Raw genomic sequence first — 25,769 nt, 5'->3', positions numbered from 1 at the left:
TACACATAACATGAACTACGAGAGCCATAGTCATCAGGGAGAATTTTGGTTCAATGCGGAACAGACTGACAATGGAGTCACCAGTAGAGGCAGTGGAGACCCAGGAGTGACCTCATGGGGTGCAGGAAGGCCCACACCCTCCCTTGGGGGGGGGGCTTCTGCCTAGCTGTTCAGACAGAAGAGATGACCAGAGATTTGCCCATGGCTGACAGGGACCCCCGGAAAACCCCCCACTGTCCCTTCCTGTGAGTCCAGAGAGGCAGGAAAGCTTCCCCGAGCATACTGCTATGACAGGGACAGCTCTGGCCAAGGTCTCACTCTCCCACAGGGCTGAGTCCTCCCCCTCTAGCCCTAAGCCAGATCTCTAGCAAAAGTTTCCACTAACAGTGGGCAGCCAAAGCTACCGAGGCTGCTCGAGGGTCACAAGGATGGCGCCTAAGGGCAAGAAGGAACAGGACCATTCTTATTGTTACTCAGGGCCAGGAAGATAACCAGTTCTTAGAACCAGGAAGAAAGAGTTCTCAGATGCCTGGGGTCACCACAGCAAAAGCTGCTACACAGGCAAGGACCTGAGAGTGGCTCTTGAGTCTGGGCTGGTAGCATACAGTGGAAATGGCAGTGTCAACCCAATTCTGAGCCAGTATAGCTAGGCCCTGGAAGCTGCCATGTCCACAAACTCAGGCCACAAACTCCAGCCTGCTAGATCCACCTTAACAATACAGATGAAAGAACAGGTGACCCAGACAAAGCCATCCTGCCACATTTACCCATTTTGTGCCTTGAGGCTTAAGGGGTGCTGACCCCGTGGGGTTGATCTGGCTACTACGAGTGGTATCAGACTGACGGTCACGATGACATAATAATAAAGACAATGTCTACTGAGCACCTGCTGTCATAACAGCCTAGTGAGGTGTAGCTATTTGGCATATAAGGACATTGAGACCCAGAGAGCTGAATGACGTGCCCAATGACATATTGCTGCTGGAAATAATAGATAAAATCCTGGCAGGTCAAAGACATGGTGTACTGAGTAGGATACAATACAGTTAATGGGGAAGTGGTGGGGTCTGGGGAAGGACTCTGCTTAGGACAGGAAATTAGAGTCTCAGTTTCTTGTCTGTGGTCTGAAAAGGATTTAAAATGCCCTTCTTTACCCAAAAGATTTCAAGGGAGAGTCCATGGCTTAATATATGAAAGTTCTTGCAAAAAAAAATATGTATATATAGTATAGATATATAGAGTATAAATTATGTATATCCTATATGTAATATGTAATTATATATATCCTATATGTAACATAGGATATATAATTGTATATTACATATAGGATAAATATAATATAATATAATATGATATGATATAATATAAATATATAATATATAGGATATATAGTATAAATATATAGTATAAATTATATATTTTATACATATAAAATATATAATATATATATATTTGCTCAGACGCCTGAGCAAACCAGAACATTCTGAAATCTGTGACAGTGCAGCTTTGAGCATCTTGAGCCTGGGAACCAAGTAAGAAGTGTAAACAAAGACAAGCAATAAAAATGGTTCCTTTTTTTTTTTTTCTGGAATAAATCTAAAACTCATTAATAGTCCAGGCTTAATTTAGGGTGTGCTTTTGAATCCTCACAACTTCCCCAGATAGCTTTTGAAAAGTTTTACCCCTGTTAATTGAATTATTTGTAGGCTATTTATTAGCCCCGGTGTCAGGTTTAAATTACCAAGCCCATTGGGTGGTACGACATAAAAACTGAAACGAACAGAGAAACTGTAAAGCTTAATCACAAAAGACTTTATATTCCTATGATAAAACCCAGGCAACCGATGTTCAGCTTCTTAATAAACGGTGCCTACGTGCGCTATGGCCTGCTGATGCAAGAAAACACCAGTATCCCCTGCAATCACATATAACGTGGACTAAATTAACGAGCTGTAAGCGGTGACCACTGGTCATGGTCAGGATGCTCAGGTCAGCTGTAGCCTTAACCATCATCCTGTGAAGAGTTTTATATAAATCCTGGGAAGCTCTTGAAGTTTATCAGGAAGTTTATAGGTCCTGGTGCTACAACACAAGTGAAATGGCCACCGCCTGTCTGTAATGTACCGTATTCACCTATGAATATAGTCGCTTACGTTTGGTATTGAGGGGTGAACCCAAGGCCTTCCTTGGGCAAGCAGCAGTACATAACTGAGATCTCCAGGTCTTCCGTTGCACATTTCTCCACGGATCCTGGCCACAGGATGTGCTTCAACCTCAGTTTCCCTACTGAGCACTCCATTTCCTTACTGGGACTATAGTCCTGCCTTCCCCACTCCACAGGTATGAGACTTTAATCCAGCTTCCTGGAACACTTTGGCCATCCAAAGGCCAGGTGGGAGTGGAGTCCTAAGGGTCAGTCATAGAGCACTTCATTGCAGTAACCTCCAACTTTTCCTGTTAGTTCCTTACCAATATCTGCCTTGGTTTTCCTTCTCCCCAAGCACGTGTTTTAAATTGTGTGTGTTTGTCTGTCTATGCATGTCTGTCTGTGTGCAGGGGTGCACACACACGAGCAAATCAGTAAGTTCCAAGGACCCTATCACAAGCGTGCACCACCATGCATAACTCGCTGCATGAGAGCTGGGGATCTGAACCCGGATCCTCACACTTGCATGGTAAGCACCTAAATCATCTCTTCCAGCCCTTCAAGGATACAACTTGTTGAAATCCCAGCACACTGGCTCTGCCCAATGAGGCTAATGTCTCGTCTCAGTGACCACGCCCACCAGCTCACACTTCCTTAATCAACACTATGGGAGCCGGAGGGGACGAAGGGGACGTTTACCCACCTGAGAGGCATCCTGAGGGAAAACCGCATCAAAGGCGAACATCTTCGGGGGAACCTGGCTGCTTCTTTTCTGGAAGGTGTTTTGACCTCCGCAAGTCAGGGGGTCGTAGAGGGTGATCTGCTTCTTCCGGGGATCCACCTTCAGGAAAGAGCTGGATTCTGAGGTGTCTCGAGCTGACGTGGAACAGATACGCAGCATGACTTTCACCTGTTAAAACCAAACATGGGTTGAAGTGCTGGCTGCTTAGCGATGGACTGGCCTTCTGCCCACGGTGGCACGAATATTCACGGCAGTCGTGAACTTTCTCATGATACATTACGGTGAAATACACACTGAGTCAGCAAGCTAACCCTCACTGGGTCGTGGGAAGGGTGGTTTATGTATAATTACCAGGTAGGATGTTTTGATATGTCCATTACTTTAATGCAGAGAAGGCGCACTGTGTTCTTTGTCTTCCTATTAATATAAATTAAAAATTAACTGTGCCCTGGTGGCCCAATTACATAGATGAAAAGCTAATCTGGACTGTCAGGCTATAGGGGCTGGTAGAGTTCCCTTGAAGCTCAAAGATCAATAAACCATGCACATAAAAGTTAGCTTCGTAATTTACTCCCCAGCTCAGCTCATCAGGGCTCTGGGAGACAAAAATCCACAGTTATTAGTGTCATCATTAAGGCCCTGTGAAATGGCCTGTTTTTAATGGCCAGTAGTTGAAATGCGTTCCAAGGGGCAAGCGTGATAAAAGATGGGTTTGCAACGGGTTATTTGGGATCCCATTACGTGAGCATGGAGAAGCCTAATTTGTGGGGATGAAAGTGTGTCTTGGATGGAATCGGGAGGCAGCACGCTTCTAACCCACCTTCAGAGTCGCGGAACATAAGTGTCTCTAGTGCTCGTGGCCAGCCCTGCTCTGCCCCGTGGCTAAGGACAGCAGCGATCAAGAAACGGAGTACCTGCTTTGTAGTCTCAGATGGGGCGCTGCTGTTTTCAGCTCAGCTTTTTTTTTTTTTTTTTTACTATGTTGCTTACTCAGTCCAGTACGTGACGGTCACCTTCTTTGAGTATTACAATGTGGCGCATGATGAATGCCCAAGGATGATTTTTAACTCCTGTCCTCTTTGTCTGACTAGCTGTTTGTACTAACGGAACATCCATCATGCTCGGGGCAAGGCATGGTTATAATTTTTTTTTTGTACATGCACACGGGTTCCCATGTGAGTGAGTCCAAGTACATGTGGTTGCACATGCGAATTGTGCACGGTCAAAGGTTGATGCCGAGTGTCTTCCTGGATCTCTTCACCTTATGTATTCACGAAGGGTCTGTTGTTTGAACCCAGATGTTGATAATTAGCTGGCGTAGCTGGACTACTTGCTCCGGGGATCCCCTGTCTATACCTCCCACATGCTGGGATTATAGGTGGGCCTTTATGCCTGCCTGGGTGCTGGACTCATACCCTGGTCCTCATGTCAATCCTTTACTGTCCCAGCCATCTCCCAAGCCCTTGGTCATACATGTTTGAAAAAAAAAAAAAAAAAAAAACAACATTTCAAGCATGCAGAAATGTTTAGCGAATAAGATCTATCATGCACAATGGAGGGAGGTCACTCTCTTTTCCTTCTTAGCCCTGTTTGCGGAGGCCTGTGGACTAAGCTTCAGTGTACCAAGCTTAACCACGAATAATTCCAAGGGTGATGTTCATCAGATGTCTGCCCGAGCATCTCCTTATAATCCATACTCCAGTGTGGGTTGGAGGTCAGGGGTTGTGGGGTTAGGATGTGGTCTGCCTGCCAGGGTTCAAGATGTGGTTATCCTGTGTGAGACCATAGAATATTTCCTGCCACTTGGAGCTGAGGGCCTGTGCCATCATCTACGTGATCTTATTCTACTCTTCTGGGGACCCAGGGTGTGGGCACACCTGTCCAGATTTTATAAGAGGAAGCAGATATCGCACAGTGTTGTGTTAGAGCCTCGTGCTGTCACTGTAATAAGACATTCTGCCTGAAAGCAACCTAGGGGAGGAGAGGATTCATTTGGCTTATACTTCCTGGTCATAGTTCATCACTGAGGGAAGTCGAGGCAGGGAAAGGAAGGAGGAACCTTAGAGGAACACCGTTTGCTGGCTCGCTCTCTGACTCACTCATTGGCTCAGGCTTAGCTAGCTTTCTTATATAACCCAGGACGATCTGCCTAGGGATGGGACCACCCATGATGGGCTATGCCCTCCTGCATCTGTTAATAATAAGACAATCCCTCACAGACACGCCGCAGAACAACCTGATAATGAGACTCAATGAGACTCAATGATTCTAGGCTGAATCAAGTCGGCAGTTAACACTAACCGGGACACACACCTTGACCCGTGCTGCTGAACCTGTGGACTATGGGGCTGGGCCAGGTTTATGTCTAGGGCCCCATGTTTTCTCCTTCTAGCATCTACCTCCCATGGTCAAGCTTTCTGAAGCCTCACTTTCCCCATCTGTATAACAACAATGCCTGCCTGCCAAAACTGTCGTGAGGGTTGGCCGAGGTACCGCGTGAGGTGCTGGATGTGGAACAAGGTGCATGGGGGACTCAGTTCCTGTCCTCCCCACTGTCTGCCCCCTACCTGCCTTCTTCTGAACCTTGATAGACTATTAGTTTCCAAAGATGATGCCTTGACCTGGATTCTGGGTACCATGTCACGTAAACAGGACCCCAGACAGACACTATAGGTAGAGCTAGTTAGTAAGCACAAAATATGACTAGGGTCCTACCAGGATAGTACTTTTGAATCCTACATCCACTGTGTACTGGACAACAACTACTATGATTATCTATTTACCCTTGGGGCATGTCCTTGTTCCCCCATCACTTTCTACAGCCTGAGGTTAACTCTACTCATTGTCCCAGTTACACAAGCAGGTATCCACACAGCTACTTCGGGTAGGTAACTGGGCCCCAGCTTCCTGTGAGTGCCTCTCCCCACCCAGCTAGGAACCATGGAAGGCAAAGATGCTGCGACTCCAGGCAGAACTGACGGAGCCACATGGCCCGCTGCTTTTCTATATTGCAATTTTGCATGCCGTGTCTAGGTAGCCAGAGGTGCTGAATGGAAATGTGAGGCAGGCTAAGCGGAAGCCGACGTGGAGAAGAAGGCAGGCAGGCAAGTGGACCAGCCAGCCATTTGAAGGGAAGGCGTATGCCTGCACCTCAATGGCACACAAGGTCCCTTTCCGCAGATAAGCTGAAGACGCTGCCTTATGTCCTGCTAAGGAGATACACAGTTCTTTGAAATCCCGCTGAACTTGGAGCTAGGGAAACTGCCACACTTCATTCTTTTCTCTGCAATTCATTTAAATAGATGGAGGACTTCCCCCTTCTAGGAAGGAAATTGGGTTTTTCTGCTTCGCCTCCTTTTTGTCATTACTCCTTTAGTCCTGCACTCCACTTCCTGCTTAATCCTCTGTAATTAAAGAGCTTAAGAGACACCACTTATGATCAAGAAAGTTCCCTGGATCTCTTGCCAGGAGCCCTTGCTTTTGTTACAAATACTGTTAGATTCTTGGCAGCATCTTCTTCGACCCTGCCCTCCACCCTGCTCCTCCTGGAGAGTAGGGGCTGCCATAGACAGTCACAGCCTAGCTCAGCTCTCAGGGTCAAGACCACGGTCACTGCCAAGAGCAGGCCTGGGACAATGGCGTCCAGATAGCCAAAGGGACAGTCTGAGTGTTGGAAGGGAGGGGCATGCACCCAGAGAGGGGAGGCTGTCAGTGTGGGCCAAAGTCCCCTCTGGTTGGGAGCCACTTTGCCTCATTTGTCTAATTACCCGTGGTTGGTGCGAGACAGCTGTTGCTCGGGGCAGCTCTTGCCTTTATGTCTCGCTCATTAATCTTTTCAGCGCTTCCAGGTGGATGGCATCCTGAGCCCGGGAAGAAAGGGGATTTCGAGACACTCATGGAGAGGGGCCTAGCATCACTCTCTCAAGGCACACACCCTCCATCAACGAGAAGGTGATAGCCGGCTGCCACCCATCTTATTGAAGGCTAATGAGGAGTGGGCTCTGCAGCCGCTCGCCACCACTGCTACCCACGGTCATGGCCAGCAGACACTGCTGCTGGTCCCTACTCGTCACAGCACGGACCTAGGGAGACTCCTTGTTGTCTGTCTGTCTGTCTCCCCAAGCTGTGGGCCTGGAGGTCTGGGTTCAGCTCTAACCCTTGGGAGGGCTTTGGGCAGGCTGACGGTTCAAAGGCCCCCCTCACCAATCAGAAAGACTACACAAGGCGATAAGGGGTGAAGAACTGTGCCTTCGCTCTCACTGAAGTGCCTTTTGTGAACACCGACAGTGAAGGCCTTCCGCAGACAAGTGCAGGACCACTTGGCTGTAATCAGTGCTGGGTGAGGAGGTGGTCAGAGGGTACAGCAATAGATCAGACCACTGTATCTTTCCGGTCCTCCACTCCCTCGTATTCCACTCCCCTTAACAAAGACTTTTAAGAATCAGCTCCGTATAACCTGAGATGCAGCAACCGACCCAAACTGCCATTCAGCGACCCTTTGGTCTCGCTCAGGGCAGGACTGGGGTTCTCTCGGAGACTTCACATCTCTGAGCTCCTGAGCCATGCACAGCAACTTCCCCACAAGGAAAATTAGAGGCAAACTGAACAGACCTGTTAGTGAGGCGGGGTGGTACCTGCCGGCAGCTCTAGTGCTTGGGGGCAGAGGCGGGAGAATGCTGACCATTGGAGGCCAGCCTGGCCTGTGGGGCTAAGGCTATGTGGTGAGACTTGGTCTCAAAAAAGATAGGTTGTTCAAGAGCCACCACAGGAAGAATGGTGGGGAAGAGAGGAAAGATTGCCAGACGAGGATCTCAAAGCCAGAGCTAAAAGCTATTGCTGGGTACCTCAGCAGTCAAACCCTTACCTAACACAAGCAAGGCCCACAATACACACGCACAGACACATGTACATTCATGCATTTGTAATGCACACACACACACACACACACACACACACACACACACATACACATGAAAGCATACATGCACACACTAAGAGGTCATCAGTTTAGACAACACAACCAAACCTCAGAGCTTGGCAGTAGCTAACTCCAACCAAGGATCCAGTTTTCTCCACATAGGGGCAAGTGACAGGATGGGATGCCAGGAGGCCTCAAGGAGGCAGCTGACAGGATTGCTAACTGTGCTACTCTGGGCCTCACATGTGGACTGAAGGCTGAGCTGAGGGGACTAGTCCCTGCCTACGAGGCGGAGGGTGAAAAGCGGGGCCACGCTGTCCTGTAGCTGGTTCGGGGTGGGGGCCTTTCCTGGCTCCCTCCTGTGAAAAGAAACACTTAGAGAGCCTGAGGAGAGTTCATTGTTTCCAGTGGACACCTCTCCCTCCTCACAGGCTTTGATGGGCAAAGAGCAAACCTGGAGTGGGATGGGGTTCTCACCCAGGCCTCACGCCATGGTGGGTGGTTTATAATGCTGTGTGGGCCTTGGCATCCTTGTCCTTAAGGTAGACCTCTGTGCTCTCTCCCTTCACTGGCAGATGTGGAGACCGAAGACAATAAAAACTGCTTATAAAGCAGCACACGGAACAAAATAGTGCAGTCAGCTCCCTAGGCCTGTGGTGTCCACCTGCATTCAACTAACAGACTGGGAAGACCCGGGGATAGTTGGGGAACCACATGTGTGCTAAACATCTAGACGTTTTTCCTTGTCATCAGTTCCCAGATGCTACAGTATCACTACATCAAAGCAACACCAGGCGGAGATGGGGCAATGGCTCGGTGAATAAGAGCGCTTGCTGTGTAGGTATGAGGACCCGAGTTCAAATCCCAGCCCCAGGTTAAAAAGTCAGGCATGATGGTGTGCCCCTGCAGCTCCTGTGCTAGCGTTGGGGTAGAGAAGAGGGGAGAGGCATATCTGGAGGACGCCAGAGCTCACTGGCTGGGCAGCCTCGCCTGAGGTAACTTCTGGCCTCTGCTTGTGCACAGCCCCTCCACCACATGAAAATATTATAAAGCAAAATTAAGCACACACATACAAAGAGATGCAAGGAAAAACGCCTCTTCTTCTCCTACCTCCCCTCAGAACTACACATGATGTGCTTACATTCTTTACAATGGTGAGCGAGCCATACGAGGTTGGATCTGAGCACCTAAAGGCTAACAGATATTTCTTATACTTCACCCCTTTCTCCTCTGTCTTGGTCAGGCAATGGGATGGGGGTGCTCAGCCTGCCCGATCACGGCGCCTTTGTCACATCCTAGACGATCCTGAAGAGATGGGAGACCTAAAGAGTCTACACTTCCCAAAGTGTTCTCAGAACACACAGCACCTGCCGGACTAGGAAAACAGCAACCCTCCGCAGCCATCATCGTGCCGTGACCCTCTGACAACTACGTGCGGACAGACCTTGAGGAAGCGCCCATTTCTAAAAACTCACCGCAAGGGGTTAAGGTTGCGGTTTCCCAGCCAGTATTTAAGAGACCCCTTCTCCTTAAATATCATAATGCAAGATTACGTTGCTAGCCTGACATGGGATACTGCCCTCCACAAATATGAGTATTCCCCCCCTCTCGTTTAGTTAAGATGTCTCCTCAGCTTTATAGATGACTGGCAAGAACACTGACGTAAATTAAAATCAGGTTTTACACAAGATGTCAGTTTACATAGTTCCCTGATAACATTTCTAAAAGTGATATAAAGTTTGTTCTGTTTTGTTCTCAATCTCGTTGGTGTGTGTGTGTGTGTGTGTGTGTGTGTGTGTGTGTGTGTGTATACGTAGCCATGACCCAGAGAACACAGGAGGAAGTCAGTTGTTTTTCTCGGTCACTCTCTGCCTTTGTCTCTTGTGACCCAGTCTCTCACTGAAGCTTGAGCTGCCATTTTTATTCCCAGACTGGCAGCCATTACTATACCCTCCACCCCAGCAGCTAGGCCACAGCCACGCCCAGCTTTTCACAGGTGCTGTGGATTTGAACTCAGGTCCCCGTGTTTTTGCAGGCAGCACCCTCCCCAGCCCTGAAATGGCAGATCTCTGTGATTTTATAAGACTGAAGGGTTCAAGGAGAACGGCAGAGGACCAGAAGGCTCCTGTTGTTCCTCGTTAGGCTCGTAGGTGACTAACAACTCCAGCACTAGGAAATTCGGGGGAGAACTAAGACGGCCACACTTTCTACAGTGAGAGCCTTTAAACAACAGCTCACAAAGGCAGTGCTCTGTCCAAGCACAGTCACCGTCACAGGACTGAAGGGACCCCCGGAGATCAGAAGAACCTGTGGGGTTGGATTGCTTTGCATGAAAATGCAGTGTCATCGTTCATGAAGTGTCCCTAGGGCGTGGGACTTTGTTCACCTGGAGAGTCCGATTTGTGTAACCTGCTTGGAGGGTGGCGGCAGATTAGCGAAGGCTCTTATCTGCCTTCCATGCGCTTTTCCCACAGCAGCTCTGCCGAGGGATTACCACTGTCGTTGTAATTACCGTGTGCCCCAGCTATGCACTGGGCTTCCTGGTCCCGGCACTCCAGCGGCTTGCCCAAAGCTAACTGCCTAGCTGTGGCCTTGACCTGCTTCTCTTCCAGGATGCTCGCAGAGCTTGGGCAGCACCCTTGAGGACATGGGATGGAGGGGGCCAGTTCCTTCACTGAAGACTTAGCTTTTCAGAGGCGCCATTAGGTGAGTTCGCATGGCGCCAGACAGCAAGTGATCAACAGCCACGCCATCAGAGGGGAGATTTCCATTATTAAAAGCCAGGCTGAGGAAGGTGACAGGCAGGGGCACAATAAAGCTAAGTGTGAGGGGAGCATGTGAGAGACCAGAAAGTGGAGCCTGCTAATGAGACGTGCTCAATAAAGAAGTGCTTCGGGAAGCGGAGGGGGCCTAGAAGATTCCATAAAGCCCTTCGTCAGGAGGCATCTGTCACCAGGCAAGCCTAGCCAGGGACTGCGAAACACAGTGGGGAGAGAAAGCCCTTCCCTCTGAAGCACTGCTAATGGCTGGCAGCTTTGGGAGCACGGTCCCTCAAGCCAATTAGTAGATTTGGGAGAGAGCTGGCCAAGCAGCTGAGGATGAGACAGACACATCTCAGGGGCCAGCCAGTCTGTCAGAAAGAACTGGAACTCTGACAGGAGCCTATTTAGAAGTCACTCCAACCCTCAGCTCATTCTGTTCAGGGAACTTATTTCAAATGGATGAGCCGGTGTCAAGGCACCCTAACACAGACGCCCTAAGACAGGCATCTTCGGGCCCTGATGGAGGTGGTTATGTGAGCTGCCGAGCTTTCCCCAGAAGATTCACTCCAACGTCAAGGGCGTTCACTGTCAGTTTCCTCCCTGTGATTTGCATGACGCATAGCTGGGTGCCTGGGGCGCAGGCTGTGGAGAAGGGCTCCTGGGTTTGAGATCATTTGCTGATGTGTATCTGCGGACAAGAGGTTTAGCCTCTTTGGTGCCCAGTGTATAAACTGGTCACAATAAGAACACCAGCCTAGCAGGGTTCTCTGATTATTTATGGAGCCACTTGGTAGCATTAACTGGTATTGCCTATAGCCATTACTGTGGTAACTGAGCCTGCTGGAGAGACCATGAGCTTTGAAGTCAGACAGATTCCGGCTCTTGGTAGCCATGTAAGCACCAATGTAATGTCATGGGAGGAGGCAGGAGGAGCAAAGACTCCTGTGCAAAAGGCCCAACAACTGTTTTTTGTCAGCCAATCCACAGGAGGTGCCTTCCCTCTCTGGTCTGTATAAAATTCCCAGTTACCCCTGGGGCGGGAGGCAGATGTGAGCTGGCAGTCCTTGAGTTCTTTGTGTGATGACCACACGCCCAAGCTCCCTCTCTCTGCAAAGTCTGCGTTCCACAGCATTGGCTTCTGCCTACTGGGCTGAGCCCTTGCTCCATATCACTCTTCTAGGGATTTGCATGATTATTAATCAAACACTCGTGTAAAACCCTGGGCACAGAAACCCCAACCAGCAGCATCTGTCACACGGAACCACATCCATGATAGGGGGGAGAGCCTTAGGGACCTTGCAGCTGTTCGTTCTCCCTTCCACCAGCTTACCTGGGAGCTCAGGAAGCCCAGGTCACTATATTCTGAACTGTTCGCCAAAGGTCACTCTTTTTTGCATACACAGCCTGCTGCTTTCACGTACTATTGCTCATGTGTGTATGAGTTCAGGGCTGACCCCTTGGGATTGGGTAACCTATCAGACGCCTCATCCCTGGAGACGACGGAATCTCCCCAGGTAGCCATTAGTCGTCTACAGCTCTTTATAGGAAGCCTGGTGGGGCTTCCACGCTGCTGCTATCATTGTGCAGTTCTTGTTCAAGAAACATGACGGTCAGGATTTCGTGAGCTCCCCAGATTTTGATAGGAGCTAAGGTAGGCGTAGGCCTCCCAGTTTCTACCCTCCTCTGTCCCTTATCGGCTGATAACCACAGGAAATTTTTGGACAGTAAATAGAAAAGAGACCGCTGTCAGTAATAAGAAACACCTAGTGATGTAAGTTTGTCATCTCAGCTACTTGGGAGGCTGAAGCAGGAGGATTGCAAATTCAAGGTATGACGGGTCATAGAGTGAGTTCGGGGCCATTTCCCACAAGTTAGTAAGAACCTGTACCAAAACAAAAAGGAAAAAGCGGGGCTTGGGATGTAGCTCAGTTGTACACAGCTCACCTAAATGTGAAAGACCCTGGGCTTAATCCCTAACAATGCAACACACACACATACAGGCACACACACACGCCTTACCACATGTACTCAAAATAGAACTGAAAGAGTTTTTTGAGAGACGCAATGGTGGTCACTTCTTAAAGCTAGAAGTTTTTCAAATGTCCTCAGTCTGAGTGAGTTTTGAGCACTTACTATCACTAACAGGCCTGTTTCCCACCAATGCTAGTGCAACCACTGAAGAGCTACAGGGCAGATCTATCTGTGTCTGCTGGTGCGGCCTCAGATGTCACCAGAGAGCTGCTGGGAAAAGAGCAGGCCGGACAGCGGGGAAGCTGTGTTTCCTTCTGGGACTCTCTAATAAATGGAAAACTTCAGCTTGCTACAGGATGCTTGCTTTGCTGCCTCTGGGACCTCACCGCTGGGTTCTTCCTGGTCCCAAGAACCTCACTATCTCATTGCTCCCGGCCTTTGCCCTAGACAAACGAATTCTATAATAGATAACTTATTTATCTAAGATAAAAATGTCAGCGCCAACAATCACGTAATTGTCAGGTATGAATCTTCCTTTCAGGTGTTAGTCCACTTGCCTTATGAAGCCACCTTAGAAGAACTGCATGTGTGCCTGCTCCCAAGAGACAACCTTGTCCCTGCGAGCAGCATCAATGAATGACCTGGTGTTAGGAGATCCGATCCATCCGCAGGAGGAGGGGATTAGTCTGGCTTCTTGAGGCTGCCCAGGGACAAAGGGCAGGGAACTTAGCAGAAACCCCTCTCGGCTCATCATTTAGGCCTCTCCAGCTTCCTGGCAAGAGAGTAGGCATTTGTCTCAGAGCCTGCTGGGAAGACGGGATCCAGGAGGGCTGGGGTGCCTTCCCTAGAAAGGCCAGGGCCGTGGGTGTTCACAGAGGCTGTCTCCTGGACCTGGAGCTCTCAGCCATAGTCTGGGGAAGAAGCAAAGAACCAGAGAGCCATCCCAGGAGAGAAGACATCAGAGGGAGCCCTGAGATCAAGACAGTGGAGCCAGGAATCATCTCTGCTACAGCTTTGGATTCTAGATGTTCTAATTTCCACCGAAGCCTGACAGACATTCAATAGATCAGTGAGCAAACTCTGCATTCTCATGTCCACACCCACGTATAAAGAGAGGAGGTAGAGAGTAAGGAGGAGGAACAAAGACGGTACACCATGTCTTGGTCCCAGATCCCTATTTCTTGGAGGTTTCAACAAAAAGAAAGAGTAAGAAAGCCCATGACTACCATGGTTACCCCAGTTCTTTCTCCACTGGTGCCCTGAAAGAGAACCTCCCATTCAGAAGCGCCCACGCTCCATCTCTAAAGCATGGCTGTCCACACAGCTCTACACAGCACCGATGTCAGAACTGTAAGGGAGAAGGAATGGGATAAAAGAAGGACATACTATCATTTCTGTCTGAGGCTTTGTCCTCTTTCTGGGCTTCATCTCCGAACTTAAACAGCTCCAATCTTCATCTTAGCTCTAGGAAGCCTCATGCTTACTGCTACCATCTTGTTGGAAGGGATAATGTAAGGGGGGAGAGGAAGCATGCTGATAAGAAGAACTATATGAAACCCCAGCTGGAAGAAAGGAAATTGTGCCAATAAGACTCTCCTGTCACCTCACCCCCTACCCCTGAGGGCCAGCTTCTGATGCCTACAATTCCCTCACCGCCCTCTGCCTTGGCAGACAGGCCCTTACTGGCAGCAGGAGACAAGTTGGAAGCTCATAGGCGGGTCCTAATACAAAAAAGTACTAGGAAGACCTGTGTTTTCTGTCCTTTCTTTAATCGCATGCGTGGAAGAGCAGTTAGAGGCTAGGGAGGGAAGAAGCTTGTAAACATAGTGTTTGCTTAATCATGGCCTGTTCCCCTGTGTTTGCTAAGAGCCAAAGCTAACAGCAGTGACACGGAATTAAATCCATTCCGGCAGTGACAGTCCTCCTCACCTAGAAGCAACGGTCCCTCTCAGGGGATGGATGACCTCTACTGGCCATACTATCCACTGGCCCCACTATGAGTGCTAACTTCAGTTCCTTGGCGGGTCCTTTTGCACCACAGAGAATCAGCTTCCTCAAAGGCCAGGATGCAGAGGCAGGCGGAGGCTTTAATCCTGGCTCTGTAGAAACAGGTACTGCTGCCAGCAGCGAAGCAGTGTGACTGGAGGAGAGGGAGGATCCTTTCTCTACCACAGCACACACTTCAGGTATCATGATCTCTCCCTCTGTAAAGCAACACTACCGAAGGCCAGGGGCCTCCTTCCAGTTCAGGAAGTTAGGCAGGTAAGGGTGAAAGCATACAACTTGTGCTTTTAAAGCGCAAGATCTGAGTGAGGAGCTGGCACAAGGTTGAGGAATTGGGGCCTATGGAAATTCGTGCCTGGATGCTATCAGCAGCCATGTGAGGAGGTATGGGGGACGCTGAAGCAGTCAAAGGACAAACGTTTGTTAAATGCCGACGAGTAACCAACCCACTCTCCTTTACCTAGGGGAGCTGAGTATGACAAAATCTTTAGATTCAAGAAAGGAACCTAAGACGGATCCACTTCAGAACACACAAGAAGAGAAAGCTCGTCAAATAGGATGTGGGTGAGTCTGTCCATGCCACAGCAACAGAAAGTATCATGTAGCTAGCATGCAGGCTGATAGAAACATCTTTTGCTCCAGTGGAGGGGCAGTGGTACCGGCTCCTCCATCAAGGGCCACCAATAGGATGCTTCTCCATTTGGACTCTGAGCCACTGGGTTTGCGTCACAAAAGGGAAATAGACAGATGCTTTACTCTGTCAACTTTTGGAAGGTAAAGGCCCCAGGACCTGAACTCTCTGGAGAGACATTTTTTGCTTAAGTAAACACAGGTTTCAGGAAACTGGTTTCATAGAGGCACACAGGGGAGATTCAAGCTTTCTTACTCAAGAATAACTCTGCAAGGCTCTACCCCCTGAGTTAAAAAAACAGATTTCTGGGTCCCCAGAAATCTTGCAGTCTTGGGTGGAGACTTACAATGGGCTTTTCCACACCTCTGTGGATCGCGTGGCCATAGAGACATGTTTGGAAAGCCACTGCCCAGAAAGCAGGCCAGCCTCATCCTGAAGGACTCAAAAGAGACAGCTCGGCTGTCGAGCAAAGCTGTAAGGTCTGTGAGTGTTACATCTCAAGAAATGACAGTTTTAACCATGTGTAAGATCCAGGTACCCAAGGAAAGAACTTTCCTTTGCAGGGATCTGGGTGGCTTCATGGTAGGTAGCTTGTCTAGCAGGCTGACGGCCCTGGGCTCCCCAGCACTGAAGAACAGCAAAGCTGTAGTGATTTCTCACCACTCCCAGCTTTGCTTGCGAGAAGCTGTGTGAAACGGGGTTAAGTGTTAGCGCTTGAAAGGATGACCAGGTTCAGGAGCTCTTCAGTTGAAAGGGGTACAACTCCTACATTACCTTCACCCTTTCACTTTACTATTATTGTTGTTGTTATTGAAGCATAAATTTCCCAGAACAGAATCCAAATCAATTTTCCTATAGTCTTCACTCTTTCTTCCTTCCTCCTTCTCTCTCTCTCTCTGTTTCTTTTGTTTGTTTGTTTGTTGTTTTGTTTTTCTTTTTTCTTTTTTTTTTTTTTTTTTTTTTTTTTTTTTTTTGAGACAGGGTTTCCTCTGTGGAGCCCTGGCTGTCCCAAACTCACTTTGTAGATAAGACTGGCCTCAAACACACAAAGATCCACCTGCCTCTGCCTCCTGTGTGTTGGAATTACAGGCATGTGCCACAGTCCCCAGCTGACTTTTTCTTTTTCCTTAAGTAATCACTTATTTGAATTCTTACTGAAATGATGCACATAGAAAATCAATATTAAAAGAAACGAACAATTATTTGAGACAATTCTTCTTGGCATTGAAGCGATGTGTGTGGTTTGTATGTTAGCATATGTATGCGAAGACATGAATTTGACTCTGTGCATGTGTGTCTGTGTGTGTAAAAGTGCGATAGTATGGGCGTATGCGTATAGTGTGCATATAACAAAAGGCACACAAATGTGCAGCGAATGAGTGTATGTGTGTGAATACACTTCAGATAACGTTTAAGGATTTTATCTGACAATTTTTAGAATGAATATGTATGCATGGTTGAGTAGGACAGTGTGATGACTGATCTTGGTTGTCAACTTGACTGCAACATAAATTAACTAAGCCACTAGGCCACCCCTGAGAGGCGGTTTCTTAACCTGGTCATTTGAAGCAGGAGGATACACCCAAAATGTGGGCATCACTGTCTGACAAGAGCCTGGACCAACGGGCTCCAAGGAAGGAGACTTTGCTTTTTCCCTGCTTGCTCTCACTTTTGCTCGCAAAGTCTGCTGTCCTGCTGCTGCGGCATTCCTTTGCCAGTATCAGAACCTACTTCTTCTGGCTCCTGACAGTAGACCAGCACTTCTCAAGGGCCTCTAGGCCTCCAGTGCCAGCGTGGGATTGCAGAGAGGAAACTGCTAGATTCTTAGCTTCTCCCGTGTGAGACAGCCATAGTTAGACTACATGGACTGAATCCTGCAAAGCAACCGAATAAATCCCTCCTTAATATGTCTGTCTGTCTGTCTGTCTAGACACAGATATAGATCTATCGAGAACCCTGATTAATATGGATGCTCAATATTTATTTCATGTGGAAAATAGATTTTAAAAGCGGGGGACTTAGGTTAACTTAACTCAGTCATAATTCCTCAAGACTGACATTTGAATTTGGTGGAACCTGTCACTGAAAACATACGCCTGTCTGGACAGGGCAGAGCCAACACAGCATTACGCATTGTTGGGGACATAAATACAGGCAACCTGCCAGCATGTCAACACTGAAAATAATGAGGATGTAACCCAGATTCATCTTGAGGCCCAATCAGGTACCAAGCATCGTATTATGATACTACCCATCTAAAAAAAACTCTCAGGCAGCACAGAAAGCGCTGCTGATCACCTCCACCCAGAAGGAACTGATTGAATAAACTCTCATTCATAATAAGAAACATCATCTATAAACGCATAGGTTCTGATGGCTTTCCCTCAGAAGGTTGCGTTGAGGATGGAGGTGTTTGGGTGGGGCCACACACTGGCAGGTGGCTCGTCTGGGAAAGCTCTCGATGGGATGAGCCCTGTGGCTGCCATTGCTGACTGCATGGCAGTGCTGCCCTTGAGTGAAACAGCCATTTCCAAATGAATGCCATTGATTCAGCAGGGTGCTGGAGCATGCCGCTTACACGTCTTTACAGCCTAATGTCACCGCTAGTGCCTCTCACGCAGCTGGGGCTCAGTTCTGTAGGTGCAGGAGGTTCTTAAGTTGGGAGCTGGCGAGTGTGGTTGGAAGCGGTCAGACATGAATCTCTACTGGGAAGGTTCTGGAGATGAAAGGAGACTCGAAGGATGGGTGCTCCATAAAGAACGGCACCTTCCGGCCGCCGAGCTTGGTGGTGTTGTGAAAGCATGCCACTCAGATGCCGACTCTTTCCTTTACAGATCTCTAGAGGTGGGTGGCACGGGAAGGGGAGGGAGGATTCACTGGGTGAACACGGGAGGAGAGGGGAGCCTGAAATCACAGAAGAGATGGCGGTAAGCTCGGTCGGGGTGCTCTGAAGCTACCAGGGTCTTTGATGCTTGGTCTCAGCTCAGGCATGTGGTTCAGACCCAGCAGGTGTGTGCCGCCGGCTTATCTCTGCTTTGCGCGCAGCTGCCTGGAAGCTGGGTGAAAAAGAAGAGCAGAATCCCCCCCCCAAAAAATTTGAAGAAGGATGATTCAAGAAGCGGGATTGAAGGCTAGCTGCGGCTCTATGATCTGTGCGTCTGCCCTTATGCCACACCTTTGCCGGCTTGCAAAGAGGAAGCAACGCAGCAGCGTGAGTCCTCTCTATCAAGCCAGCCAATTGCATATAAATTGTACACAAAACAGACTTCACCAGGAATATTTTTACGGCTGCCTTGGCAAATTTTATGGAACTCTCTAGAGTCATTTTTTTTCTCCCACATGCTCCTGTAGCTTAACTCGCTAGAACATGCGTTAACAGCTTAAAAAAAAAAAAAAAAAAAAAAAGAGCCTAGGCTCCGATTAAGTATAAAGGACCTTTAATTTTAGATTAATGGTCTGATAGGGTGTAAAACAACTCAAAATTGTACAAATTTGTTTTGGGGGGATTTTCCTAAAATTGTAAATTATCAACTTGACGGATTGGAACAAGTCCTCTGAAACTGTTCTGCTCTGTTATTCAAATCTTTACAGTGCAGTTTATTGACAGGTTGACAAATACAATGACCCTCTTGGTGGGCACACCATAAATTCACCACTTGAGGAGCTCTGTGCAAACAGTCCTGCTACTCACTCAGCTGAGCGAGGCAGACGGGCCCCAGGTGACGTGAAAACTACCTTCCTTCTTCCTTTGTGTGTCTGGTAGATCTGACGTCCAAAGGCCATGAAGATTCTTGTTCGAGTCTTGGTAGTACCTGCTTATAACTGTGCCCACTAGCGCCACACTGCTGAGGAGGCAGCTAAGTTACTCCACCAGCTGAAGGGAGCTGGCCGCACTGAGTGCTGTTTTCAGATAATGAGGTCCAAAGAAGTAAGTGACATTTTCAAACCCAACAGTCAGGCGTGCCCAAGACACCCTTGCATTTGTGGCTTTCACCCTAGAGGTCCATGACACTGTGGACTCTCTAACAGGAAGTGAAGCCTTGTAAGACTGAAACGCAGTTGGCCATCTTGCAAACAGAAGTCCACACCCCCAATGCTGGTCGCAGCATGAGAGCAGACGCCTTCAAACAGAATGACCCCATTCTTTCAACAAACCTGTATTATGTCTTTGTCAGTTCATCTACTCTCTACTGGAAAATTCCTCCTCATCTTCCCCTTCCTCCTCCTCCTCTTCTTTCTTCTTCTCTTCTTCCTTCTCTCCTTCCCCCTCCTCTTCCTTTTCCTCCTGTTTCCCTTTCTTTCCCTTCAGACAGGGTCTAGATATGTACCCCAGGTTTGCCTCAAATTCACAACCCTCCTGCCTCATTCTACTGGGTGCTGGTATAGCAGTGTGTAATAGGGACCCTTAAGCACAGCACTTTGTTTCACGTGCATTGGTGTTCTGCCTGCATGTATGTCTCTGTAAGGTTGTCAGATCCCCCTGGACCTGGACTTAGACAGTGTGAGCGGCCATGTGCATGCTGGGAACTGAGCCAGGGTCCTTTGTAAAACACCCGGAGCTCTTAACCGCCGAGTCATCTCTCCAGCCCCTCCCCCCCAAATACACAGCGTTTTAAAGAATTTTAATTTCTCTGTAGATCCTATGGAGGCATGAGTCCAGATACCAGAAGAGCAGCCATCTCCCAGATGTGACTGCTCCTCTCCCAATTCTGGTCATTCACCTCACAGCAAATCTGCACGCACCTCCTCCCTGGCCTTCATTTCATCTTTTCTATGAATTGTCACCGTAGGAAAAGCAGAGAGAAGCTGGGCCATTTCCTGTCCTCAGTTCCTGCCCAAATTCCAAACAAGCTCCAGGTTCTTTACTGATTCCCGACTTCCATTTTTTTTTTTTGGAAGGCAGCAAGCAACAAACAAGAGATTCTAGTAGTTGAGAGCACAGACTCTTCCATCTACTTTTATCATGGTGGTGATTGATCTTGAAGCTTCCACAAAACCTAGTGCTACACTGATCAGAGCCATGGACAGCTCCTGCTTTGAACTTGGGTGAGGCCGGGATGGGAAGAGAGCCTGGTGAACGTTCTTCAGGCAGATCGCACTCTTGCAGGCCTCCTAGGCATTGACAATGCGTCTGAAGAAACAATGTTCTGAATGTCACTCAAAAGACCTATGCCTCTAATACCATCACCTCTGAGAGTTCGAGGCCAGCCTGGTCTACAAAGTACGTTCTGTGCCACCCAGGGCTGCGCAGTGAGACCACACCCCAGAAAAGGTTAACACTCAAGAGTATATAGTTTAGTTTCTCCTTTCTTGTGGAATCCATGTTTAATAACCCAGCTGGCAAGTGGGCCAAAGTAATTACTGTGTCACTGTGTCCCACACAGGCAGAACTGTCAGACATGGGCTGCCGAGAAGGATGGTGTATGATGAAGAAAACGGATGAAAGAAAATGAACCCAGGGTTTTCCTCCTCCCGGGCAGTGTCACCCTAATGGCAGAACAAACCTCATGTTGTCCGTGGCAAAAGAGATTATTTGAAATAGCCTTGAGCAACTTCACCCATTATTACAGGCAGAATGAGGAAGGAGGTTAGTGTGGGGAAAATGATGACCGACCGAGGCCTCTCTCCAAAGACAGAGTGTGGCAGGACTGTGACAAGGAGATCTGTGAGTCCCTGAGAACGTGGAGGTCTGTGCTGAGAGCTGGCCTGGTCTGTGATGGCCAATGTCCTCTCTGCCCTCCAGATTCACCCTTAGTCTTATCCTTCCTCCTTGATACCTAGGGAGGCGGGGTTCTTGGTTCTACTGTTGCCAGCTCTGAGCGCCCAGTTCAGCTCACTTAGGCCTCTGCCCTATCCACGCTTTCATAAATAGTCCCTTTACTCACTTTGATCATATATAGTCCTTTTCCTGTCTTGATCCTGGAAGCCCTGTTCCCATGGGTTCATGGATAGTTAGCTCTGTTGTTTCCCTGAGATTCAGTTTGCAGGCAGTGGCTACTCTTGAGCAGAGGGAGGAAAGGAAAGACTGTGGTTTAGCCCACCAGCACCCACTGGCAGAAGGTGGCTTATGGAGAGAAGGGTGATGAGTGTGCAAGCCTGTTCAGCCTGTCAGTCAGAGCCCTTTCCCGATGTTAGCAGCTGTGCTCCGAGGACCTCTGTGGAGGTGGGTGGCTGAAGGCTGACACTGATCTTCTCCCAGTCCCTGCCCCCTACCCCTGCAGCTAGAAGAAATATGGTGGAGGGAAATGAGGGGCTATCTGTGAAGCCTCAGTCTCTATGGGGCAGCCAGTGTGGAAACCCTGCTTCTTCATAAAATGTTCCAGCTTCTCCCCTCAGTGACAGCCCTTCTCTGACAGGAACAGCACAGAGTGGGAGCCACTTTAGACTGCTGTTAGTCACGGGCAAGATTCTTCTTTGAGCCAGTGTGGTGACACATGCCCGTAATCCCAGCACTCAGGGAGGCAGAGGCAGGTACTTAACTGTGAATTGGAGCCCAGCCTGGTCTACAAAGAGAGTCCAGGACAGCCAAGGCTACACAGAAAAACCCTATCTTAGGAAAAAAAATTCTCTTTGTCCCCACTTGAGGCTTTCTCTCCATACCCTACAACCTTCCAACTGTAGAGGGAAATCCAAATTACTTATTCAATTATCTAATCACTCAGTTATTTGCTTTATGCAAAGGTTCTAGAATGTTCTTCTCCAATCAAGTAGAAAATGGCGTCTTATGACCCATGGGCTGATGGCAGTGAATCAATCAAATTTGTTTTTCCCCTGTGGATTATGACCAGGTGTCTGGAAAAGAAATAAGTTAGAAACACAGTTGTACTGTCCCATTCAAATAATTTAAGAAAGAAAAAAGAGGCAGGAAGCTTTAGAAGGAGCTCTCTAAGAGGATTTATTAGAGTAAAACCAGTTTCAGGTAACACACCAGGAACTCTCTTTGCCTCAGCTCAGAGCTCCCTGCTTCTCCCCAAAGAGAACTTGGTAGAAGGGTCCAGTTTGTTTCAGTAGGGCTGATGTCGCTGGGACAAAAGACTTGGAGAGTTTGGTAGATCTGGGCCAGCGGTGCCGCCCAGCACAGAAGGTTCTGCAGACAAACGTCACAGCAGCCTCCACCTGGAGCCCCGACATCAGGCTTTCCTCACAGTCACCCAAAGGAGACAGGTTCACACAGGGCCCCAGAAACAGGCTTGGCTTTCATCTCCTGACGTCTCTGCTAGGAAGTTTCTGCTAACTTGTGCTTGTCTTTCAGAAAGTACAGCAGGCTAGGCACTACCCGGCTCCTCAAACTCAGTGGTCATATATGACCTCCAAAATGGTGACTGAGAGAGGAGAGAGAAGGGCTTTCGCCTAAACTGGGTATTTCTCACACTCCAGCTTTGAGTGAAGACTTCCCTCTCGAGAGTGGAATTCCAGAAGCCGACACCCACAGGCAGGTGGAGCTTTTGCCCTGGGGCTGAAACCGAGATGGTCAGCTTCCTCTGACTCTCGTATTCTCTTCTCTAAATCTGTCCCTTCTGTGCTGTGGCCTGTCCTGTGAGCTCTGCCTCTGCCTCAGCAGTGCTCCGGTAGGGGACAGGGCCAGGGGATGTCTTTGAATCACAACTTGGAGGATCCTACTGTCATCTGAAAGGCAGATACTAGACATGCTGCTGAGCTTTCCCGGAGATACAGGTACCCCCTCCTCCCTCCGGGGGCAGGGTGTCCCAGTTACCCGGCTCAAACATTAACAGCACCCTCACTGAAGGGCCCACTCTGGATCTCTGCTTCCTCGTGGGCTAATACAAAAGTTGGACTTTGTAGCATTAAAAAAAAATCATTTTCAGGAACTAGATTCTGAAATGCAGATGAAGTATTTGGTAAAGGATATAATTTTACACTAAGCCTGGATGTGATTCACATATCACACGTGATTCTGAGAAGCAAAAAATTAATTTTCCAAAGTATGTAAGCAGGATCACAGACACTCACGTGAACAGTGAGAGAGCCCCGGCGGCTCGGGCAGTCCCTTGTGTAATCAAGGCCTGAGGAATGGCGCCCTGTTAACAAGGTGTCCAGCAAGGCGTTCATTTAGAGAGCAGGAAAACAACCCCAGGTCCTAAATCCCAGGCTTCCGCTTAGGAGAGTCTGGTGGGAAGTGATACGTACAAAATCCTCTTTGTCTAAACCATGTGCCAAACTGAAAAATGGCCAGTGGTGATTCGCGAGGAAATGAGTTTCTGGAAGAGCTGGATAAAGGAGTCCTTCCCCAGCCCCACAGAAGATTCAGCTACCCAGAACATGGGAGGCCTGGAGAGCCCTCTTGGCTGGCCAAACACACCGAGTGCAGGCTTTGAGGTAGCCAGCAGGTGACCGGTTCTGAGCAGGATACATGACAACCAGGGGCTGCTGTGCCGCCCCACCCCCACCCCAACATTGTCCGTTGGCAGAGTCCACTAGCAAGAACTACCCGGAAGCCTTCAGCATTGGCATCTACCCCATGAAAAATAACTGAGGGCAAAGGTGTCACAGTGAAATCGTATGAGCTAAAGAGGAAAGAAAAGGCCTAATTACAAACGGGGGAGAGAACAGGGCTGGACAGACCCCGGCAGCAATGATGCTCATGGATGGATGGCTGCTTGTGGGGTGCAAAGTCGAAGCCCTGAGATCCAGGCTCACCGGAGCTCTGGGTGACTTCCCGCTGCTGGTCTAGCCTCACAATGAGCTGTGTGGGCACAGGCTGGCTCTGGAAGGACACACCTGGAATGCCAGCACTGGGACTAGAAGTAGAGGCAGGAAGATCAAGAGTGCAGGGTCCATTGTGACAGTCAGGGAGCTCAAGGCCAGCCTGGGCTCCGGCAGACCCAGTCTCAACCCGACAAAGAAAAGCAAACGAAAGCACAAAACAAAAACACCAAGCTTGGGGGGGTCTCCAGAATTTCATTTTCATATTTCATCTCCACAGTTTTCAGACCGGGGGAAATGGGGCACACGGGAGATGATCTGACTTTTCAAACACCAGGCTCTGGAGGGTCTACTACTTAGACAAAAGTGATGAACTTGACACCGGCTCTGCAAACTATGCAGGTGGCAGGAAGCATAGGACCGTACTCCTCAGGGCCTCACCTACGGTTTTGTCCCATGAAAGAGATGGGGTGGGCTTAGAGATATATAGTCTTGCTGTGAGAGTCTCCAGGCAAGACACAGAAAGTTCAGCCTGCACATCGTTCATGGACAACACAGTCTGGTAAGTCAACAAGAGTCACTCATCACTCAGAGAATGCCACACAGAAACAAAACAAAACAAAAGAGAAGAAAAAAAACGGGTGGGGAAGATGACCTCTAAGAAGGGCACACTCCTTTAAACCCAGCACTTGAGAGACAGAGGCAGGTAGATCTCTGTGAGTTCAAGGCCAGCCTAGTCAACAAACAGAGTGAGTTCCAGGACGGCCAAGGCTACACAGAGAAACGGTGTCTTGAAAACAAACAAAGAAATAATGGTCTCTATTCATGCCTAGTTTCTTCCCATGAACATTTATTAATTGTTTTGTTATCATGTTAACAGTGTAGGGATTTCAAGTCTTCTTGTGACATCATTGCTCACATGAGCCCAGGACTCAAAAAGCCCATTTTCTGAGGGGAGTTACAGGATGCACAAGTTCGTGCAACCAACACCCCGGCAATGTGGCAAGTCTGGGAGTTGTATTGTAAACAGAGAAGCCAGTATTAGGGCAGTGAGCAAAATCTAATTTCCATCCAATCATGCACAGGAAATTGTAAATACGACTTTTTCCTTGAGAAGCTAGAAGGATAATCTTCTCCCAAATCACAGTTCCTAGTTCTGCCATTCTTTGAGAGAGAAAATTGAGGCACCGTGTAAGGCCGCAGGCAGAGCTCTCCTGGCTCCCTGCCACCCTGTGCTGGTCACAGAAGGTGGCACCTCTTTGGCCTTTGCAAACAGAGACTGAAGAAGCGAGAGCACCAGTGACCCCATTGCAGACAAGAAGGACTTGTGAACTCCAACTTCCACTAAACTCCAGAACCTTCCAGGAGAGATACCAGCCCTAGTGTAAATGGGGGCCACAGATCGCTTGTAAGCCTCTCCTGGCCGTGGGCTCCTTCTGGGGCAGCTCGGGGATCATTTGCATGCCCCTGCCCTCCTTGTTTGGGTACCTATTTGAATTAGATGAGGCCAAGGTACCATGCATTGGCCTTCATTTCCCCAAAGGACACATAGAAATGCTGTGTTGCTTCCCCCTCAGCCAATGGCCAACAAGCAAAACACAAGGAGAAAGGGGGAGGGACCAAACCCTACAAAGCGAACTGAGCAGTGAGGTGACCCCGGGGCAGCTGATCTCAGGTGGAGACTAATCTTCATCCATTTATTTAAAAAAATACTGTGGCTTAGGCAAACCTTTAGGTTTTGATGCATAAGATCAGCGTTTTAATTTAGGTTAAATTTGCACCTAAGCATCCTGTACATACCATCAGGGGCCAAGGTTGGATGGATTCCTCCATTTCTCGAGTCCTTGTGGTTTCTTTCTTGCTCCTTTTTCTTATTCTGCGTGTGTTCTATTTCAGTGAGAAAGGTTTTGTTTCTCCTCGGGTCTGGGCAG

The 25,769-nt window shown here is 48.7% G+C and overlaps 1 protein-coding gene across 2 annotated transcripts in view; it reads right to left on the bottom strand.

Moving 5' to 3' along the window:
- Kif26b (kinesin family member 26B) overlaps nt 1-25,769 on the bottom strand; it is a 402,550-nt gene that overhangs the window by 65,546 nt on the left and 311,235 nt on the right. For both annotated transcript variants that reach the window (XM_060364770.1, XM_060364771.1), the window contains one exon: nt 2,850-3,056. In XM_060364770.1, the coding sequence (XP_060220753.1) occupies nt 2,850-3,056 (207 nt within the window). The remainder of the gene's footprint in view (nt 1-2,849; nt 3,057-25,769) is intronic.

This window comes from Meriones unguiculatus, chromosome 11 (assembly GCF_030254825.1).
Source record: "Meriones unguiculatus strain TT.TT164.6M chromosome 11, Bangor_MerUng_6.1, whole genome shotgun sequence".
Lineage (NCBI taxonomy): Eukaryota > Metazoa > Chordata > Mammalia > Rodentia > Muridae > Meriones > Meriones unguiculatus.
Note: the sequence above shows the minus strand (reverse complement) of the source record. Positions and strands in the feature narration are given on the sequence as shown.